The sequence below is a fragment of the Ambystoma mexicanum genome, chromosome 6q (assembly GCF_040938575.1).
Source record: "Ambystoma mexicanum isolate Mex_15411 chromosome 6q, UKY_AmexF1_1, whole genome shotgun sequence".
Lineage (NCBI taxonomy): Eukaryota > Metazoa > Chordata > Amphibia > Caudata > Ambystomatidae > Ambystoma > Ambystoma mexicanum.
This window is the reverse complement of record NC_090937.1, coordinates 747,834,363-747,853,837: the sequence shown is the minus strand read 5'-3', so window position 1 is coordinate 747,853,837 and position 19,475 is coordinate 747,834,363. Positions and strand designations below refer to the sequence as shown.

General features: G+C 45.8%; 1 protein-coding gene across 4 annotated transcripts in view; it reads left to right on the top strand.

Annotated features, from left to right (window-relative positions):
* SH3D19 (SH3 domain containing 19) overlaps positions 1-19,475 on the top strand; it is a 1,396,196-nt gene that overhangs the window by 885,328 nt on the left and 491,393 nt on the right. For 3 of the 4 annotated variants that reach the window (XM_069631267.1, XM_069631269.1, XM_069631270.1), the window contains 2 exons: positions 1,263-1,373; positions 5,287-5,399. In XM_069631267.1, the coding sequence (XP_069487368.1) occupies positions 1,263-1,373; positions 5,287-5,399 (224 nt within the window). The remainder of the gene's footprint in view (positions 1-1,262; positions 1,374-5,286; positions 5,400-19,475) is intronic. The other variant, XM_069631268.1, reaches the window with a different exon arrangement.

Sequence of the window (19,475 nt, the reverse complement as noted above, 5' to 3'; positions counted from 1 at the left end):
CATTATTTCGCACTGCCTGTTTTCCTTCCCTTTTAGGTGGACTACACATTTCGCGCATCTAACGCTTCAGACTTGTTTGTATTTGTATATATATTGTATTGGTATGGTATGTGTTGGTTTACTAGAGTTGTATTGTGATTTCTCGCTACGGTCATTGTTTTAAAGGCCTTGGAATAAATGTGTATATATTTTTAATATAACACCTGTTTGGAGTAGTTTGTAAGTGTCCTTGCTTTGTGTGCTCATTGCGGGCTTTCAGTCACCCTCACCCCTCTTGAGACCTAGTCTTGACCGCCGCGATCGCTACCCTGATTGGTCTGGCTTGTCCAGAGGTTACCCTGTTCCAAGTAATTAGGTTGGCCTTCTGAACTTCTGCGCCACCAGGACAGAGTTCAGAAATCCGTCTTAACACTTACCAATAAACCCAAGTTACAACCTTACTGAGGGTCTGACCAGTTATTGTACAACAAAACATATCAAAGGCATGGCTGAAAAGTGAAGCCTGGGGTTTACAATGAATGTAGTTGAATGGCGAAAAACTGTTGTGGTGTTTTTTTGTTTTTGTTTTTTTTCTTCATTTAAGCATTTGGGAAAACCTTCACAATCCCAGGCCTCTTCCCAAGAATCTCCCAGGCATACTACAGAAATGCTTCTCTGATCCTTCTCTGAGCCACATAGTGGAGACACAAATTACATTGCTGCTAGCGCACAGCAGATGTACAAAACAAGCGGAGCTAAAGATATTTCCTTTCCACGCTAAAGGCGCTACGGAAACATTTTGGGATTTCTTTCAAAATATTTTTTGTGCGCAAATCTTTGCCTGCCCCACTGGTGGTGAGCTGTCATTTCAGTGTTTGGTAAATTTCTGTGGAGAATTTGCCACATTGACAACATGCAATTGTCTCATTAAAATTCTTTGACATTCGATATACAATTCCTAACATTGTAATTTTGCCTCTACACATATAGTTGTACTGGACTGATAGTCAAATACACTATCAATTCCCTGACTGCATGTTATCAGCTCATTTTTCATCTGCATGGTGGTTTTGTATTCAAATGTTTATTTTTAAAATAGGCTTCCTTCTGCAAGTTGTAACTTTTTGGGTCGTTCTCATGTCCAGATTTGTCTAGTCTTATATTTTATGAAATTCCACTGTCATTTCAAAATCTAACATTGCTTTTTCAAGTGCAAGTTTTGGATATTTGGGCTGTGATCTGCATGTGTTGAAAAATACCCTAATTGGAATGTTTTCTCCCAGTGGAGCCTCTCCTTCCTTTCCCTAAACCTGAGCCTTTGAAAGAGCAGCCACCTGGACCAGCTTTACTGCGCAAGCCCACTGTAATCCGAATTCCAAGCAAGTCCAGTAAATGTAAGTACCCCATCCTGCCTTCACGTAAGCATTGACGTAATCGGTGTGGAGTCACGCTGTACTACTTGTTAAAATGTACATGCCCGTTATACCTTGAACAGCTAGAAGTACTTGCTATGACAGACCAAACTATGGCCCATGACTAAGGATGCATTGGGATTTTAATTGGATAGAAACACGAGATAATGCCACAGGGGTTATCTAGGAGGGACATAATTTTCTGGATAGTGACTGTAGTAAATGCTAATGCACAATTTAAAGCATTTTTATTCAACATTAAGGGCCTGGTTCACAGAAGCGTTTTATAATGGTGCAATCCCATTGGAAAACGTACTGTGAAGCAGGCCCAATGTATTCTCTTATAATTTAAGAATCACATGTCATGACCCTTCTGTTTGTCAATGACTGGTTAGGGCTGTCCAAGTTAAATTCAACTCTTTTGATACTAGCCCGCCACTGTATATTTACACTCTTACCGGTGGTGGAATTTTACAAATTGAAAGTGATTCCAATATTAACCTATAGGGCAGAGACATCATTTTCTTTGGAATCAACCATCTAGCCTAAATTGGAGGGTATATTCTGGAGGAACGTCCTGACTTTACCACAGGGCTGCTCGGTTCTGCTTATTGGAGCAGAGCTGGGACTTCCTTCACTATACACCACAACGGTTTGGAAGACTCTATCACTTTATTGGAAGTGTCTAATGGGCCAAGAGGAAGGTGGTTTCGGTTTACTCAAGAGCATTGTCTGCTAGTAGAGAACCATCACTTGGTAGGATAGCTCAGCAGCAACGTGCTCGCCTTGGAAGCAAGACGACACGGAGCAACGAAGGTTCGATCCCTGCATCCACGCTTAGAAATCTCTGGGTATTAAGCGTGGTATAAATAACCCATCATATCATTGAGGATGTGGAATTTGGCTTGTTTAGCGATCTTCAACAGTGCGTACCACACAGTAGACACACTGACACACTGATGACCAACCCTACGCTAGTCAAGAATAAAATATTTGAAATGCATTGGACGGACACCCTGGAGTCTTGAGGGAAGCTCAACAGTTTGGGTAATCTTGGCAAAGATGAGAGAAAAAGAGGAACTTTGCCGGGCTACTTGACAAAATTTCCTTCCAGTAACCTAAGGAGACAATTCCTGTGATTTCGTTTGAATGTGTTCCCTACTAAACAAGTAAAGGAGCTCTCGAAAGACGAGACAACTCAGGACTTCACCTGTAGACTATCTAATGGTGCAATAGTAACCTGTATTCGACAATACAGTTGTGTTAGTCAGCTGTGATGTGCTAATGAAGAAGTACTTCCCTCTGATCTGATCCATAAATGTGGCTGACCAACGGCTCCAGTTGGTGAGGTTGGTTCAATGCTGTGAGCTTTGTTCACAGTTTGAATAAGTTCATTCTTTTTCACGTTTACAACTTAAGCCTTTGCCATCCCCACTCTCATGACGCCCCTTGCAATCAGGGGGATGCACTGCCTTACTGACTTAACTGTTCTCTCCTTTTGCTTTCTCTTCCATAAGCCAGCACAAGAGGACTTTCTCCTTTCGGTGACTTGTGTGAACATCCAGCCACACCTGCCCCCAGTCTCACTCTATTCAGCCCCTCACCCTGCCACCTGCCAGGTATTCGCACACTCCATGGGCTATTTTCCACTCCCCACTCATTACCCCTTTTGACTTTTGCCACTCCAGTCCTGGGCCTCAGGCCATACTGTTCTGGTGCCATGCTGCGTTCTTCCAATGTGTTTCAGTTACTAAAAGTGGTGCTGCCCTTTTTCCCTCCCTCCCTGCCCCTTTGTATTCTTTTATAACAAGCTTAATACTGGATACCAGTCTCTCAGCAGGTGACGGGGATTCAAACCTTTGCTCTGTGTTGTCTTGCTTACAAGACAAACACATTGATCTGTGCCATCCGCTTTGCTGCCATTCGTGTCACCATCATCAGGGATCGAAAGCCTTTGTCTTTGCAACAAACATGTCTCTCGTTTTCTTAATAGTAAACATTTTGGGTCCTCAATATTCCTTAATTGTTATGGTGAGTCGGAGACATCAAATGTCTGGTTACCTCAGTTGGATGATGGTCAAGGTGTCCCAGCTAACCCGACCAACTATCAAATAGGTTTGACCTAGAAGAATATTCAAACAGCTTGGCCCTTAATCTTTGAAATTCCATACTCGCTGATTAAACTTCAAGGTCTTCAGAAACCCCAAATTCTCGTGAACACTGAAGTGATTCTTTTGTATGACACTTCACATCCACGCTTGTCCGTCTGGCAGTTAATGAGGCACACTTTACTGCTTTCCTAAATTGTGAAATGTTGCAAAATGTTGCACTATCACCAGGCTTTCCAGAAAGTTGGGTGATTGCAACAAAACCCTCATTATCTTCTATCGAGCCTACCTGGTACATTGCTGAGCACTCGATTAACTGTTAAGTAATAATTTGCACATGGCCCCCCCCCTGTGTATCCCCAGCTAAGCCCCTAGCTTGCCATCTGGGACAGGGACTGGTGTGGCTGGAACGGGGGAGAAGAGCCATTGGACATGGCTGACCAAGTTGGCTGCACGAAGAGGGGCGATTGACCTCTAGTTCTGGGTCTTCCTAGTCCGGTGCAATTCATTGGTTGGAACATTCACAGATTTTCACATCTATTTGAGGCAGGTGGCCTCTTTGATGAACTGTACCGGTACTCCGTGGTGGCCCTCAGGAAACATGGCTGACTGAACCAGTTGTGGTGGACGGGTGGCATTTCATCCACAAATATTGGCTATTCAGGGCCCCCTTGAGCACCCAAATGGTGGCTTGCTTCTGGGTGCAAAGACCTTCCATAGTTTGGCAGGATTGCCAACTTCTTCCCCCAATATTTTAATGGCTAGGATCACTATCTCTCTTGGGGGAGGCAGTACGGAGGTCACTATCCTCAATCTTTATGACCCCCCATAGGCAACCTCATGGCTTGGTAATATCAAAATTGAGGCACGAATTGGTGGACTGATCTCTTGCACCCCTTGCATCATCTGTGGGGACTTTCTCACAGATACCTGCTATGTGTAACTTGGTTGGCCTCGATGGGCGCATGTCATCCTCTCCTGTTGACAATGGTTTGTTTTCCCGTTTGTGCAGGAGGGGTCTGGAGTGGCCTGCTCTACTGTATTCTTTTGGCTTTACCATGATCAATGGTGCTACCTTTTCGGATTACCCACCAAAATCTACCCGCTTTGGTCCTGACTCCAGCAGTATTCTGCATTATGGTTTTATGGCCAACGGTTCTGGCCTGATGGTGGATATGGCAATTTCTCCTTTCTTGAGAGTGCCCACTCCGCTCGTGTGCTCTTTTTAAAAAAAAAAAAATGCACATCTACAATTCTATGGCTAGTATGGCTTTCATTTAAATCTGAAACCACCTAAAACTGATGGGGGGGAAAAAACTCACGGAGCAGCTTCTTTGTGGTCTGACTTCACCCCTGCTGCATCAGTGAGCTCTGTTGTAGCTTTTCCTTCTGTATCCTTCATTCTGTGTAAACTGTGCATGCACTGTGGGTCTGTATGGGCACAAATTTTCAGAGGTTCATGTGTTTCCCAAGTGACAAGCCCCGGACCCTGGTGTTCGCTAAAGTGACCTAAGGATCCCCCACATCACGCCTGAGCCCTTTATCACAGAGTAGATGGCAGCACCCAGCCCCCTTGGTCACTCCTCTTCCCACACCTGTGGTCAGCCAGGTAACATTGTCGCATCCTACAGAACTGGGTAACACCCCATCCATCCCTTCCTGCTAAGGTAAACAATAGGCCAGGTTGGTTCAAAGTGGAAGATGTAATAGTTGACCTTTTTCTGCGTGTAATTTCAGTCCCAAATCCTTGATATTAAGCTAACCTATTTCCTATGTTAAATGCTAAGCTCTTTCAGAAGATCTGCAAATTCCTCCACCACTTCCCTCTGAGAAACCCATTGGGATCTTCTACAATGATACAGATGAGAAGCCTAGTAACCTTGGGAGAACGAGAAATGTGGTGAGTTCTAATACAAACAAATGCTATTTTGTTTAACTGTCTAATCAAGCAGCACCTGATCCCAGATGAAGGAATATGTTTCTTGTGCCACTCTGTTGTGCCCTTCTACTTTTGGAGCTAATAGCTTTGTTGGATGAACTAGATTCAAAGTAATGTCTTGGATTGATATCAGTCTAATTAGTAGAGTTTTCAAAATGCAATACTAAATAGGAATCTGGCTTGCTTGGGGTATTTAACTACATGGGGTACATGGGTAGTATTTACCTGATGCGATAAATGAGTTTGTGTAGCATTGCATATTTAGCTGGTATTTTAAAAACAGGAGGGATTTAAAATGTAGCATATTTTTACTGCTACCACAATAGTCTTAATGAGGTCATTAGACCCATATTGTTAGTTTATGCAAGAGGCTTTTTATAGCGTTTTCCCTTTTGAATGCATCTGAGCTTTTTCTAATGCAATACTTTCGGGAAAACGGTTTTCCACAGAACTGCAGAAAAAAAAGCTGAATTCGGAATATCGAGAACCACATTAGTCACGGTCCAATGCAAATATGCCAGTGAGCAAACAGTCTTTATAACCATTCTCACAGAGCTGCGTGGGACCTAGCAAGACCGTAGACTCCATTTCAAACTTTTAATTTGGGAAATATTTACTGAAGGGGCCAAATTAAAGTAGAAACATGATCTTCCCCAAACCAAAATGGTTGATCTACTTGAGCTTAACCTCCTCCAACCTTTTGGTCCTGCCTAGAGGTGACCTCGCCGACCAGAACCTTTTGTCTATAGGACTTCACTCCTCCTCTCCTCAGCCTGAACTCCATCACCCAACGTCCCCACCTCCTCTTCTCACATCCTGATGTTCCCTCCTCCTCCTCCTCTTCCTCCTCTTCCTCCTCCTCCTCTTCTGTACCACGTTCTCCTCCTGATGTTCGCACATCCTCATCGTCTCTTCCAACCCCATCTCTTGTTGTCACCAACTCCTTTACTGGTGGTCCTCCTGACTGACCTACCTTCTCCACCTCCATGCTCTCGTGGCCACCTGATGTTACTGCCTCCGCTCTACTGCCACCTCCTAGTTTCACCTCTTCTACCTTAATGTCTCTCATTCATTCATTCCTTCATTTGTATAGCGCCTTTCAGCACAACTATGTTCCCAACGCGCTGTTGGTTGAACGTCCTCAGAGGGACCAGAGTCCAAATTCGGCAGAATTGGGAGGTGCTGTTGTGTGTGTGCATTTCAGTCATTAAAGTTAAGTGAGGGGAGTCAAGACCCTGCTAGTCACCCATGCCTGATTGGAATGTGGCTGGGCACAACGGAGGTAAGCTATGAACTAAGCAGGGGTGGATTGTGTTTAAGGAGATAGAGAATTATGTAAGAAGCTACAATTCGAATTTTTGTCATTAAAGGTAGCTTCATTCTTATGCCAGAGGTGTTGTGCAATAGTGTTTGTGTTATATGTGAGTGCAGGGTGTGTGGAATGAGCCTGTGCCTACCGCTAAGTTATGAAATTGCAGTGTGTGGGGGAGAAATGGGTTAGCTGTACAAACAACGTCTACACCCTGGATTCAATCTATGTGCACAAAGAGCCGTCTATGTTTCACAGACGATCTAAGTGCTGAAGGAATACAGAATACCCTCTGAGAGGATCTTAATGTGCTAAATTGCCATCCCTACTTGCTTCTAGTGCTTACAGGCCCCCACCCTCCTTTCACGATTTCCTACAGCGGCGTGGCCCGGCCTTATTTACTTTAGAGTTGCATACATTACCGACTACGAAAGTGCCTGCTCGTGCTCCTCCCGGAAGATCCGAGAGTTTCTCTAAGGTAAATTTTAAGTGCAATGCTTTGCCCACCCTCCGAGCCCATCTGAGTGCAATATCCGGCCCACTGTCGGGATTCTTAAAATGTGCAAAGAACAGAATTCCTTCTTGGGTCCTCTGTTTAGGGTGGCGGTTCCCCAGGGGTGGTTAAGGTGACCGTGCACAGATTACAGAGAAGACTGGTAGGTAGCTGAGATGGACTTGTGGGAGGAAGGGGGTGCGGAGAAGGGCTGGGAGCGCAGAGAAGGGGTGGGGGGAATCAGGAAGTGGGAGGGAACAGCCAGGTTTTGAGGGCTTTCCTGAAGGCCAGGTGATCCTCTGAGATGGAGTGTGAGGGGAGCTGAGTTTGAGAAGGTGGTTGCAAGGCCAGAGGAACATGGAACTTCAAGGGGAGGGGCATACTACCAGGAGGTGTGCAGAGCCTGATCTGAGGCATCGGGAGGGGCACGGTAACCTGTGGGCTTGTATTGGAGAAATTCAGGGTCTTTCATGTGGACGGCGTGGCAGGCAAAGCACATGGCTTTGAAAGAGGCCCGTCAGCTGATGGGCAGCCAGTGAAGTGTCCAGAGTGTCAATTGAAGTTACTACCTAGGCTCCTGATATTACCTGTACAACATTTCCCTCCCTCTATTTCTCTGACCCTCCAGCCTCCTTCATCTCTCCAGCTGTTGCACCTGCTCTTCTCTAACCCCCTCCAAACTCAAGCCTCCTGCTCCAACAACCGTCACTGCTCAACAGCTAGTTGGTTCAAGGTGAATTTCTAGGTCTTCAAGGCAATGCTCTGCCAGGAGACAGTGAATTTGTAATTTTTTATCACCTACGGGTAAAACAGTCAAACAAGCAACCTGGCAAGATTGCAGAGAACCACATTCATCTGGCAACAAAGTGTACACCACAGTGAAGCCTGCAATCGGAAAAAACCCAGCAACTTGTAATATTATTTCAAACGCTGGTAGTGATTTTTCTGACACCTCAAGTTGGACTGCAATAGTATAAGGACAAATGCTTCTTTAACTTTGTGAAGGAAATTCACTCTGGTTAAAGACAGAGGTTTGTTTTCTCACTCCAAGACTTTGAGGCTGCCTGGTGAGAGATTCAGGCTCTCAGTTGGGGAGAGGGCCCTTTTATAACCAGGGTTATTTGAGAGGGTCAAGGCCACTAGGACTGTCCTGCCCTGATTTACTATGGTGCTGGGGAAAAGTCCAGACCCCCAGATCTGACCTGCACTGATCTATTGTGATTGTCCCTTGCCCAGTGACTGGCACAAAGGGAATGTGACCAGCGGTTACTCCTCATACTTCCCCCAGGACCATCATATACTGGCTTCGGAAGGCTGCTGGTTCCCAGAGTCACACCTTGGTCTTCAGAACCATGCAGTGGAGTTCCTCACATAATGTTCTTTAAAGCATCCATGATCTGCTTAGCTTTATCGCACAGCAGCAAAGACCATCAAGCACAGGTCAGCCCATTTCCCTGCTTAGTGTATCACCTGGAGGGCCTACTCCTGTCTGATTTACCATGCCTGGTGCATCCCATGTTATCTCTGACAGCATGCTCTTCTGGTTTGTTTCACATATTTTACGTTCTTCAACTTAATATTTGCATTTTGGTCCTTGTGCATAAAGGCTAGTTCTATGGAAGGTTTCCATGACCTGAGCCCTTTTTGCGAGCCCCCAAAGTGAAGACTCCCTAATGCAATGGCACCCGAAAAACCTCCATTAATCCCAACCATCAGTGCTTCCATAAAGAGAAACGGTAGGAACAGGGAAGAGCTAGTTATTTGTAGGATTGGGGTTTGAAAGCCTGAAAAAAGCACTCTAATCGCAAGGTGTACCCGAATCACTTCCACAATAATGCGAAAGAATCACCTGACGGACTAACTCCGTTTTTGAAAGCAAGACTTTAATTGGATTGCCACCACCAGCAGAGGTTGCCGAACATGGAGCATTGTAGGCATTGGTAGCTGTGTCTTGACCGGTAAAAATTATTTCCAAGATTTTCACTGAGTCTTCTTTTTTGGAAGATCACAAAACCAGTGTTTTAAATCTTTTATCCTGACCACTTCAGATCTGGTGAACCATGTGTCAAGACGATTACTCTTAAGTTCTGCCTGTGGCAAAAACATGTATTCAAACCAGAATTTAACACATCATGGTTCCCATGCTACCATTTAATAGATGTTGTGAAGAGCAGTATTGGGGGAGGGCAGGTGATATGATGGGTTATTTATAACGTGCTTAATACCCAGCGGTTTCTAAGCGCGGACCCGGGGATCGAACCTGTTGTGCTCCGTGTTGTTTTGCTTCCAAGTAGAGCACGTTGCCCCTGAGCTATCCTCCCGAGACAGGTGCAACGTACATACTGCTCAGTGTGTGTGAATAATAGAACATCACCCTTTACTATCGCGTATCACCAGATATATGGCATACATTAATCTGAGTCTAATGTTTTAAAAATTCAATAAAGTATGACAAATAATTCTTTGATTACATATAAAGTTTTAGATAATCAGTTGAGACAGACCATACTCCTCAGTTTATGACCCCATTGATCCTCAAGGATGATCCTAGGTGACTACATTAATGCATTTTCGAAACTGGACCTAGGACGCCAGTTCATAAACTCATCGAGTGTAATAATGTCTTGGGTGCAACACAAGAGGCCCTTCCCCCGGGATAGCACCTTGTTCAATGTGGAATTCATCAAAAGTGGCTGTACTTCAGAGTTGGGGGCAACTTACTATATGGCATTGGCCAAGGGGAGGTGTTTTGAAACATTTCCTGCTCTCTCCCTATTACTTTAGGAATAGCAGTGTCAGAGAATACTTAGGAGGAGGATGAAGGGGGGGGGGGAGATCAGCGGATGGCAACACACACACTTAAGAGAAATTGGGGTGGATCTCAGAATTCTGGCCTGTGGCAAAAATGAGGACAACATGAGTGCCTCCTCGTATTCCCCAAGATGTCTTCCTTTCAAAAGTGTCAAGTATTTTTCTATCGAGTGGATTGTGTCCTCCAACGTATTCCTCATCTTAGATGTATTCCATCCAGCTTTGCTGCTCTTTGGAAATTTTTCGGCAGAAGGCGCCGTGCGTTGATGTCGTCGAGTCGATGGTCCCTCGAAGGCCTCCGTCAAGGGTGACGTCATCGGGTGTATAAGTAGCACACGCGGCGCCCGTTGGCCTCAGTTCCGTTTTTCCACAGTATATGTTGCTTCGGACATTCGGCGCGCTTCGAGTTCTGTGAAGTATCATATATACAAAGAAGAAATATGTCATCGTCATTGACGCCGACCACGACTCCGAGATCGGGATTCAAAAAGTGCAAGTCGTGCGGCTCAAAAATGTCGGTCACGGACCCACACCGTGAGTGTTTGTGGTGCCTTGGACAAAACCACAACATGGAAGCCTGTTCGAAGTGTTCGGCGATGACTGGGAAGGCCTTGCGAGAAAGGAGAGGAAAGTTACAGGTAGGTCGAAAAACCGATCGAAAAGCCTCTAGTGTCGAGTCGAGACCCCATGAGGAGAAATCTCCTCGATGCGAAAGGCATCGACCTAGGTCCCGAAGCGATTCTCATCGCTTGTCGTCTTCGTCAAAAAAAATCGAAGAAACGACGCCACAGGTCTCCCTCCACCTCGTCGTCAGATGAGTCTGCGAAAAGGATGAAATGCCTCACGAACCCTTCGTCTTCCGGAGAGTGGGAAGCATTCAGGGTCAAAATGATGGAGGTGTTTGAGAAGGTGAAGGTCCGCGCCTTCTTCGGAAGCCGGCCGGGAGCGTCATTGCTCGGACACTCGCACACCCTTGAGCCCGGGTGATCGTAAAAGGAAGGATAGGGAACCTTCCAGGACGCTGAGCGAAAAACGCTCGAGTCGACCGTTCAAGGTCACCGACGCCGTCCGAGACCTATCACACCTCGAAGGGAAAATCGTCGAAGACCGCCTCGACACCCTCGAAGCGGACCCTGTCGACGACCACTGGGTCGTCGACCCTGTCGATGCCTTTATCGACGTCGATGCCGAAAGCCTCGGCGCCAAAGGCTCCAGCCAAGCTAGGGAAGCCAGAAAAAGAGAAGGAGAAGGTTACAAAACATGTAATTTCCTCAGAGCCTGGTACTACACCTCTTCCTCCTCCTCTCCCAGAGAAGGTTTTCAAGCCTCTCCCTAGGAAGGAGTTTTTGAAATCCCTGACCTCAATTTTTGCGGAACAGGAGAGATCCGATGAGGAAAATGTACCTTTTGGGTGGGAATATGGCACCCCAAATGTCCCAGAATGCTTGATCTCAGAGGAAAGCAGAATGAGGGATTTGGTGGAGTCTTTACACAATGCAAGTGGCATTGACACATCTCCTGAGAATGACTTTGGTAGACCAGATCCAGGAGAGCATGCCAGTCCATCATACCGTCAGTTAATGAACAAAGTGGTAGATTACTTGGGATGGGCTAGACCACCAGCCCAATTAGTCCAAGATGATTTAACAGACATATTGGACCATGGTCCCACTGAAGACCCAGTACTACCCTTTCATGTAGCCTTACAAAACAGGGTGGCCAAGAATTGGGAAACTCCGGATTCTATTCCTCCGGTAAATGTCTCTCGCATCAAAATACCGCCCGGCCAGTAGCAACCCCGGCTATCTGTCAAAACATCCAACTCCCGAGAGTCTGGTCATACAGGCAGCCACAGCTTCCAACAAACTTGCATACCCTTCTATCCCTCCAGACAGGGACGATAAGCGGGTGGATGGTTGGGCACGGAAGGTATTTTCAGCTGGGAGCATGGCATTAAAATCTTCCAACTCCACATGTGCCTTGGCAACATTTTCGTACACTCTGTGGGAGTGCATCGTAATGGCGGCGGAGCACATGCCAGAAGGGTAAGAAAGGGAAGGTTTCCTAGCCATCGTTGGAGATGGAAAGGAAGCCATGCAAGAATCCCTTCAATCTGGATTGGACACTGCGGATAGTGTAAGCAGGTCCATGGACACTAGCACGGTAATGCGCAGATTTGCGTGGTTTCGGAAGTCGGGTTTTGTACCGGACATACAGAACCGCCTTCTGAACATGCCTTTTGACGGGTCTCACCTTTTTGGCAACAAGGCTGACGAGAGCCTTGGGAGGGTGCAGACCTCAAAAGCAGCTGCCAAATCTTTAGGAGCTGCTATTAGGCAACCTCAGCCTTTTCGTGCGCAAGGACAGTCATGGAGGGGACAATCCTATCGTTATTACACCACATATGGAAAGTCGAGAGGAATGGCCAGTCAAAGGGGCCAGAAAAAGGCCACTCATGGTGGACGAGGAAAAAGTGCTAAGCCGACTCCAGCTGCAGTCTCTCAGCCATCAGCAGCTGCAACATCCGTCACAAAACCACTTTGAGGATTTGTATCACAACACCTGTAGGAGGCAGGCTGTCACAGCATCTGCAAGAATGGCGAGCCATTACTTCAGATGTTTGGGCTCTAGAAATAGCGCAAGGCTACTGCCTTCCCTTTCTAAAGCAACCCCAAAGCAATCCACCAGGGAGACACCTGTTGAAGTCTTCAAACCCGCTACAGCAGGAAGTTTCAACCCTGCTGGAGAAAGGTGCTATAGAACCAGTACCTGCAGCGAAGAGGAACAAGGGATGGTACTCCATGTATTTTCTTAGCCCCAAAAAGGACGGAGGACTGAGACCCATCTTGGACTTAAGAAACTTGAACAAGTTCCTCAGGAAGGACAAGTTCAAGATGGTTACCTTTCTCAGATCCTTCAGGCCCTTCAACTTCAGGACTGGTTTGTGTCATTGGACCTCCAGGATGCTTATTTTCATGTGCCGATTCATCTCAAACACAGAAAATACCTGAGGTTTGTAGTTGGCGACTCGCACTATCAGTTTTGAGTCCTGCCATTCTGGTTGACCTCCGCCCGAGGGTCTTCACCAAGTTAATGGTATTGGTGGCAGCGCACCTCAGGAGAGGGGGGATTTATGTCTACCCCTACCTGGACGATTGGTTGATCAGAGCGCATTCTGCGGAGCAAGCACTGGATCATCTGAAAGTCACCTGCCACTTCATCCACAAACTGGGCTTCTCCCTCAATTTCAAGAAGTCACAGATGACACCTTCCCAACAGCTTCAGTATATAGGAGCTGTGCTAGACAAATCCTTGGGAAAGAGCTCGCCTCAAAAGGCGAGGGCTCAAGACATTCTTCAGATGCTTTCCAAATTCCAAAATGCCCAAAATCTCCAGGCTTACGACTTTTTAAGGTTGCTCGGCCTCATGGCATCCTGCATCTTGCTGGTGCCAGAGGCACGCTTGAGGATGAGATCCCTTCAATGGGCTCTAAAGACTCAGTGGTCCCAGTTCTCGGGTCAAATGACGGATCTTCTTCAGATTCCCGACAAGATCTTCTTTGGCGGACCTGTACAGAGAACATCCTAAAAGGAGAACCTTTTTGGCAACCATGGCCGGAGATCACAGTAGTGACGGACGCCTCACTCCTGGGATGGGGGGCTCATGCCAACGATTTGACAATCAACGGTCGTTGGTCTCCATCGGAGTCCAAACTACACATCAACCTTTTAGAGCTGAGGGCAATCAGACTAGCGCTGAAGGTCTTCCTGCCATCTGTCAGGGGAAAGAATGTCCTGATAATGACAGACAACGCAGTGGCCATGCATTAACTAAACAAGAGGTGGTGTGGGGTCACTACCTCTGTGCAGAGAGGCAATGCAGCTCTGGTATTGGGCAATTCAGGAGGGAATCTCTTTAACGGCATTCAGACCGGAGTACATGTGCGGGGTAGACTGGAGTGCATGCGTATGGAATACATGAGAGCATGCGTGGGGCACACTGGAGAATGAGGGATAGACTAGAGCACGCAAGGCGGACTAGAGTGCCTGAGTGTGTCGAGCAGACAGGAGTGTGTAGGGCAATCTTGAACACCTGAAATGAATAAAAATTGCATAGAACTGACCTGATCGCATAGAATTGCGTGATGTACATAATATGCTTTGGAATGCATGGAACATTTGAAAGGGCATATATCATACCACACCCCACGCTTACTCTCTTCTTTACACCACCACTCAACTAGAACAGAGATACTATATTCGGTATAACTGTTCTCATATCAACAGCTCCCGCTCACTCCCCATCACTCTAAGTAAACACTGCTGGTTTCACACGCTTCTGCCAGGCGTTCTCCTCAGGCCTAACACAGCCACACTCGGACTGGATAAATCCTGCCAGAGCGAACACATACTCCTGATCTCTCAACCACCACATCTACCGCTAAGAAGCAGCTACCACACGAATTCCGCACCAGCTGCACACATACCTGGTGCGCACACGCACCTTTGAACTCTCTCTACTCTCCTACTGACCCGAACTTCGGTTCCCAAGGGAGTTCAACCTACCAGCGCCTTCAGACCATACCAATGGTATATAAGGCGCTATATAAATGCAAAATAACATAACATAACATTTAGCCGGGGAAGAGAATAGGACGGCAGATGCTCTGAGCAGGCAGAGCACGGTGTCCCACGAATGGGAACTGGCTCAGGAAGTCATTCAAGAGATCTTCGTCCTTTGGGGAACCCCTCAGGTAGACCTGTTTGCAACCAGTACCAACCGAAAATGCGAAAGGTATTGCTCAAGGGAATTTCCCCTGAGAGGAGCCCTGGGGGACACATTCGTGGTGGAGTGGAATTCCCCACTATTGTATGCGTTCCCTCCGATTCCCGTCATTCCTCAGGAGGCTGAGACGCTTCGGGAGCCGCATGATCCTAATTGCCCCGGATTGGGCCAGGAGAACGTGGTACCCAGACCTTCTAGATATGTCCATCTGTCCTCCAGTACGTCTTCCTCAAAGAGGGAACCTTCTCTCTCAAATGGAGGGTCAGGTTCTCCATCCAGAGGTCAAAACACTCAACCTTTATGCTTGGTATCTGAAAAGCTGAGATACAGGGATTGGAACCTTCCAGATGATGTTATGGAGGTGTTGCTTTCGGCAAGAAGGCCAGCAACAAAGTCTCTATACCGTTGCCGTTGTGAAAAGTTTTGCAACTGGTGCAGAGAAAAGAATGTCGATCCTTTTCTATGTTCTATTCCGGAAGTACTATCTTTCCTTCTGACCCTAGCACATAGAGGTCTAAATATCGGAACAATAAAAGGTTACCTTGCGGCGCTTTCTATTTTCAAGCGCTCATCGGAAGAATGCTCCTACTTCAAAATTCCTTTGATAACACAATTCTTAAAAGGTCTCACTAATGTGTTTCCTCCTCACCCATTTCAAGTACCGATTTGGGATCTCAATTTAGTCCTAAAATCCTTAATGTGTGCTCCTTTTGAGTCTATGCACACATGTCCATTAAGAATACTAACGTGGAAAACGGCCTTCTTGGTTGCTCTAACATCAGCAAGAAGAGTCAGCGAATTGCAGGCCCTGTCTTCTGTGCCACCCTATACTGTGTTCTATCAGGACAGAGTTGTATTGAAGGTTAAACCATTATTTTTACCAAAACTAAATATCTGATTTTCATTTAAGTCAGAAAATTGTTTTACCCGCATTCTATCCTCCTCCCCATCCTTCTAAGGAGGAGGAAAGATGACACAGACTGGATCCAAAAAGAGCTTTAAGCTTTTACATCTCTAGACTTTCCAGACTTAGAGTGGACAACCAGTTGTTTATAGGCTACACAGGAAAGCAACTGGGTCAATCGGTGACAAAACAGACAATTTCACGCTGGATCGTACTTTGCATTTCAGAATGCTACAGACTAGCACAAAAAGACCCACCAGAAGGGTTAAGGGCTCATTCCACCAGCGGCATCGCCTCTTTGACGGCCCTTCAAAGAGGTGTTCCAATGAGGTCCATTTGCCAAGCAGCAACTTGGTCTTCACTACACACCTTCTCAAAATTCTATAGCCTGGATGCTTCCAGTCTAGGGAGCTGACTTTTGGAAAAGCAGTGCTTTATTCAGCCATCTAAAGGCATTGGAAAAAATCTGATCCCTCCTCCAGAGAAAGTATGCAAAATACTGCTTTGGGAGTCTATCTAAGATGAGGAATACGTTGGAGGACACAATCCACTCGAAGAACAAGTTACTTACCAACTGGTAACGTTCTTTCGATTGGATGTTCCTCCAACGTATTCCTCATCGCTCTCCCAACCTACCCCTCAGTAGATTTTTCTGAGTTATTGCCATAACAAATCTTGCAAGGCTGATACCTGTATGCCGGCCCAATCTACACAATACAAGATCACAGGCAGGCAAAAAAAGGGGGAAAAACAGAACTGAGGCCAATGGGCGCCACGCGTGCTACTTATACACCCAATGATATCACCCTTGACGGAGGCCTTCAAAGTACCATCAACTCGATGACATCGACGCACGGTGCCCTCTACCGAAAAAATTTCCGAAGAGCAAAAAAACTGGATGGAATACATCTAAGATGAGGAATACGTTGGAGGAACATCCAATCGAAAAGAACATTACCAGTTGGTAAGTAACTTGTTGTTCTGGGCTTTTCTGTGTGCAGTGCTGTTTCAGATGTGGGAATGCCTTTTTTTTCATTGATTAGGATTTTAATTTTATTACAACTATTTAGTAATATTGGAGACTTTGAATGTATGTCCTGGTTGTAACTAAGCCTGGGCTGAACTTTTTGTCCAAATTACAAATCCCACACATTTCTGCTGCATTCGGGATCCCGAACATACCCAACATTTAAGAGATTTGGGTAAACCAGTTTGAATAGGCCAAATTGCCTGGCTATATATATGAAAGCATGCTGGTAGTCTATGCAAGTCATTGGGAATGTTTCAGAGAGAGAGAGAGAGAGAGAGAGATGATTGGTGTCTGTTGCGGTTTGAGAGCCAGATCATTTTACTTTCACTTTTAGGTGGGTTTTTTGTACGCTGAAGTAAAGCATCCTTGCATGTGTGCATTTAATAATATAGGACAGAACTTGGGCAGGGTGATTTCAGGCAGTGCTTAACAAGCTATAATTCTATTTTTTATTTTTGCATACACCACTTACAGGCAATCTGCATTTTGCAGAAAATAAGGCTAGCCTTTGTGAGTTTTTTTGGGGAGATTTTACTTTCTCTGCCAGGTAACTCAATTGACTTTGCATATATGCACGGTGACTGCTTGATTAAACAATGCTTGCACAGAAACAGTTAAATTGAATGTATTTGCCACAACTTTGGGCGAACAGAAAAGAATTTGAGGGTAATGAGAAAAATTGTTGGAGGCTGGTGGCAGTGATCACAGGCATTGGGCATTAATGGCAGGTTGATTGGCTGTGTGACACAGCACACCATTAGATTGAGCACACTGTGAGCAGTAGGCCAGAAGAGGAATTTGTTTGAATGAGCGCACTCACACACAACAAGCTGTCAAATTGTTTTGGGGAACAGAAAAGAATTTGCAGGTGCTGAAAAAATTGTTGGAGGTTGGTGGTGGTGATCACAGGCTGTTAGCATTGTGGTGATCCTTCAGATAGCGTCACTTCTCCCCAGGAGGCAGACCCTTTCCATGAAGCTAGGGAGGTGTGGCAGCTAACCAATAGTCCCCATAGGGGGGGTAAAATGAGGGAGGACCGCACAGAGAGCAACTCCCCTCCTGGGGACAGGGACCCAAGTTGGGGACACGGCCCCCGTAATTCCCAAGCCCCGGAGGCAAGAACATCACCCCAATCTTTTGTTCCTTGACTAAGTTCAGAAACCATGTGTTATAGTGTAGGGTCTGATAATCTGGCCGTATTAAGTACAGGGACGAGGACGAACCTAGGGCTGCTACAGTGGATTCAGAAGACCGCTCGACCAACTGTAGCCAATTGGACTGACGTTACACCAGGGCGGACCTGGCTATATCAAGTCACCCGAAACAAACGACAAAGGTGAAGAAGAGACAGAGGCACAGAGGAAGATAACATTGGTAAGCGAGGTCCAGGTCAAAAGGGACGTCGAAGCATAAGGTCGAACTGAGAAGCTAAAGCGAGAAACATGGAGGGTGTGGTTCAAGGGAACTCACGAGGATGTCCCGCAGGCCAACTGAGAGTTGGCAATAGCAGAAGCATGAGAGAGAAATACAATTTTATTCGGACACAGCCGCCATTAACAAATTTAAAATCACAACAATGCATACAAAAATGGACAATACCACCAACAAAATATGCAGCATCATTAGCTAATTCAAACGACCTCAGTTAACCATCGGACAAAGCTAAAATACAACCCTCCGATATTCTTTAATTTCTTTAGAGACATACTTAATAAAATTAGCTACATCGGATACACATTTTCCATCATTGTTAGTCATATAAAAGCACATCGCGCATGAACATCTTCTTATGTTATTCCTGTTAAAATGAGGCCTAAGCCAACATTTCCTTAAATAAGTAAAAAATCTGCAAACCATTAAGGAAATTAATTAGATCCCCTTCACATTCCAAACCACATGGGCATATCTTTCCCAACCCCAACCATGGGGCTCTACCTGTAAGCGGTAACGCATTAATTTGAGCCATTAACAGTAATCTGCAGCTTTCATGTGCATGTAATTTAACTGTTGAGGAAGCAAAATGGAGGCACTCTCGAGCAGGGTCATAGAAGTTTAACAGACAACTTAACTATTCTTTCTTGAAAAGCACCCATTTCCAACTCGGAAGCCCTTTAAAAAAAAAAAAACTCTTCTGCTGCATGATTGAAAGGGCACCCAGTGCATCTGTATCCCTCAGTTTCCAGTGGACCATCAGATTAGTCCCACAATTAAACCAGCTGTCCTGAACATTAGCCAAATGACTGCAAAGCTCCCTCACAGTAGCACCACGTTTAGAATTTGTGGGAGTAACATACTGGCTCTTGAAGTAGGCCAGGAACTGCTGCTTGGCTAAAAGCGAATTGGTTTTTAAAAAAAAATCTTTTTATTAGTTTTTAGAAACACAAAACCATATAAACACTTCCTTCCCTTTCACATGCCATGCGAACTTTACAATAATTTATCACTGTCAATATTGATCACCGCCTTCCTTTGCAACACCCAGCCGATCAGAGGTGTACATGTTGGTTACCATCTTCCCATTTCCCCCATATTTTCATAGTGTTTGCCTGGCATCCCCGTGCTGTATATATTAGACGTTCCATTGCCACACATATGTCTACATCAGCACTCCCCTGCTTTAAAAGTGGGCATTCAGGTGAACCCCATCGTTGAGCTATATTATGTTTAATCAGTCCCACCACCGTGGACATACACAGTTTCTCCCA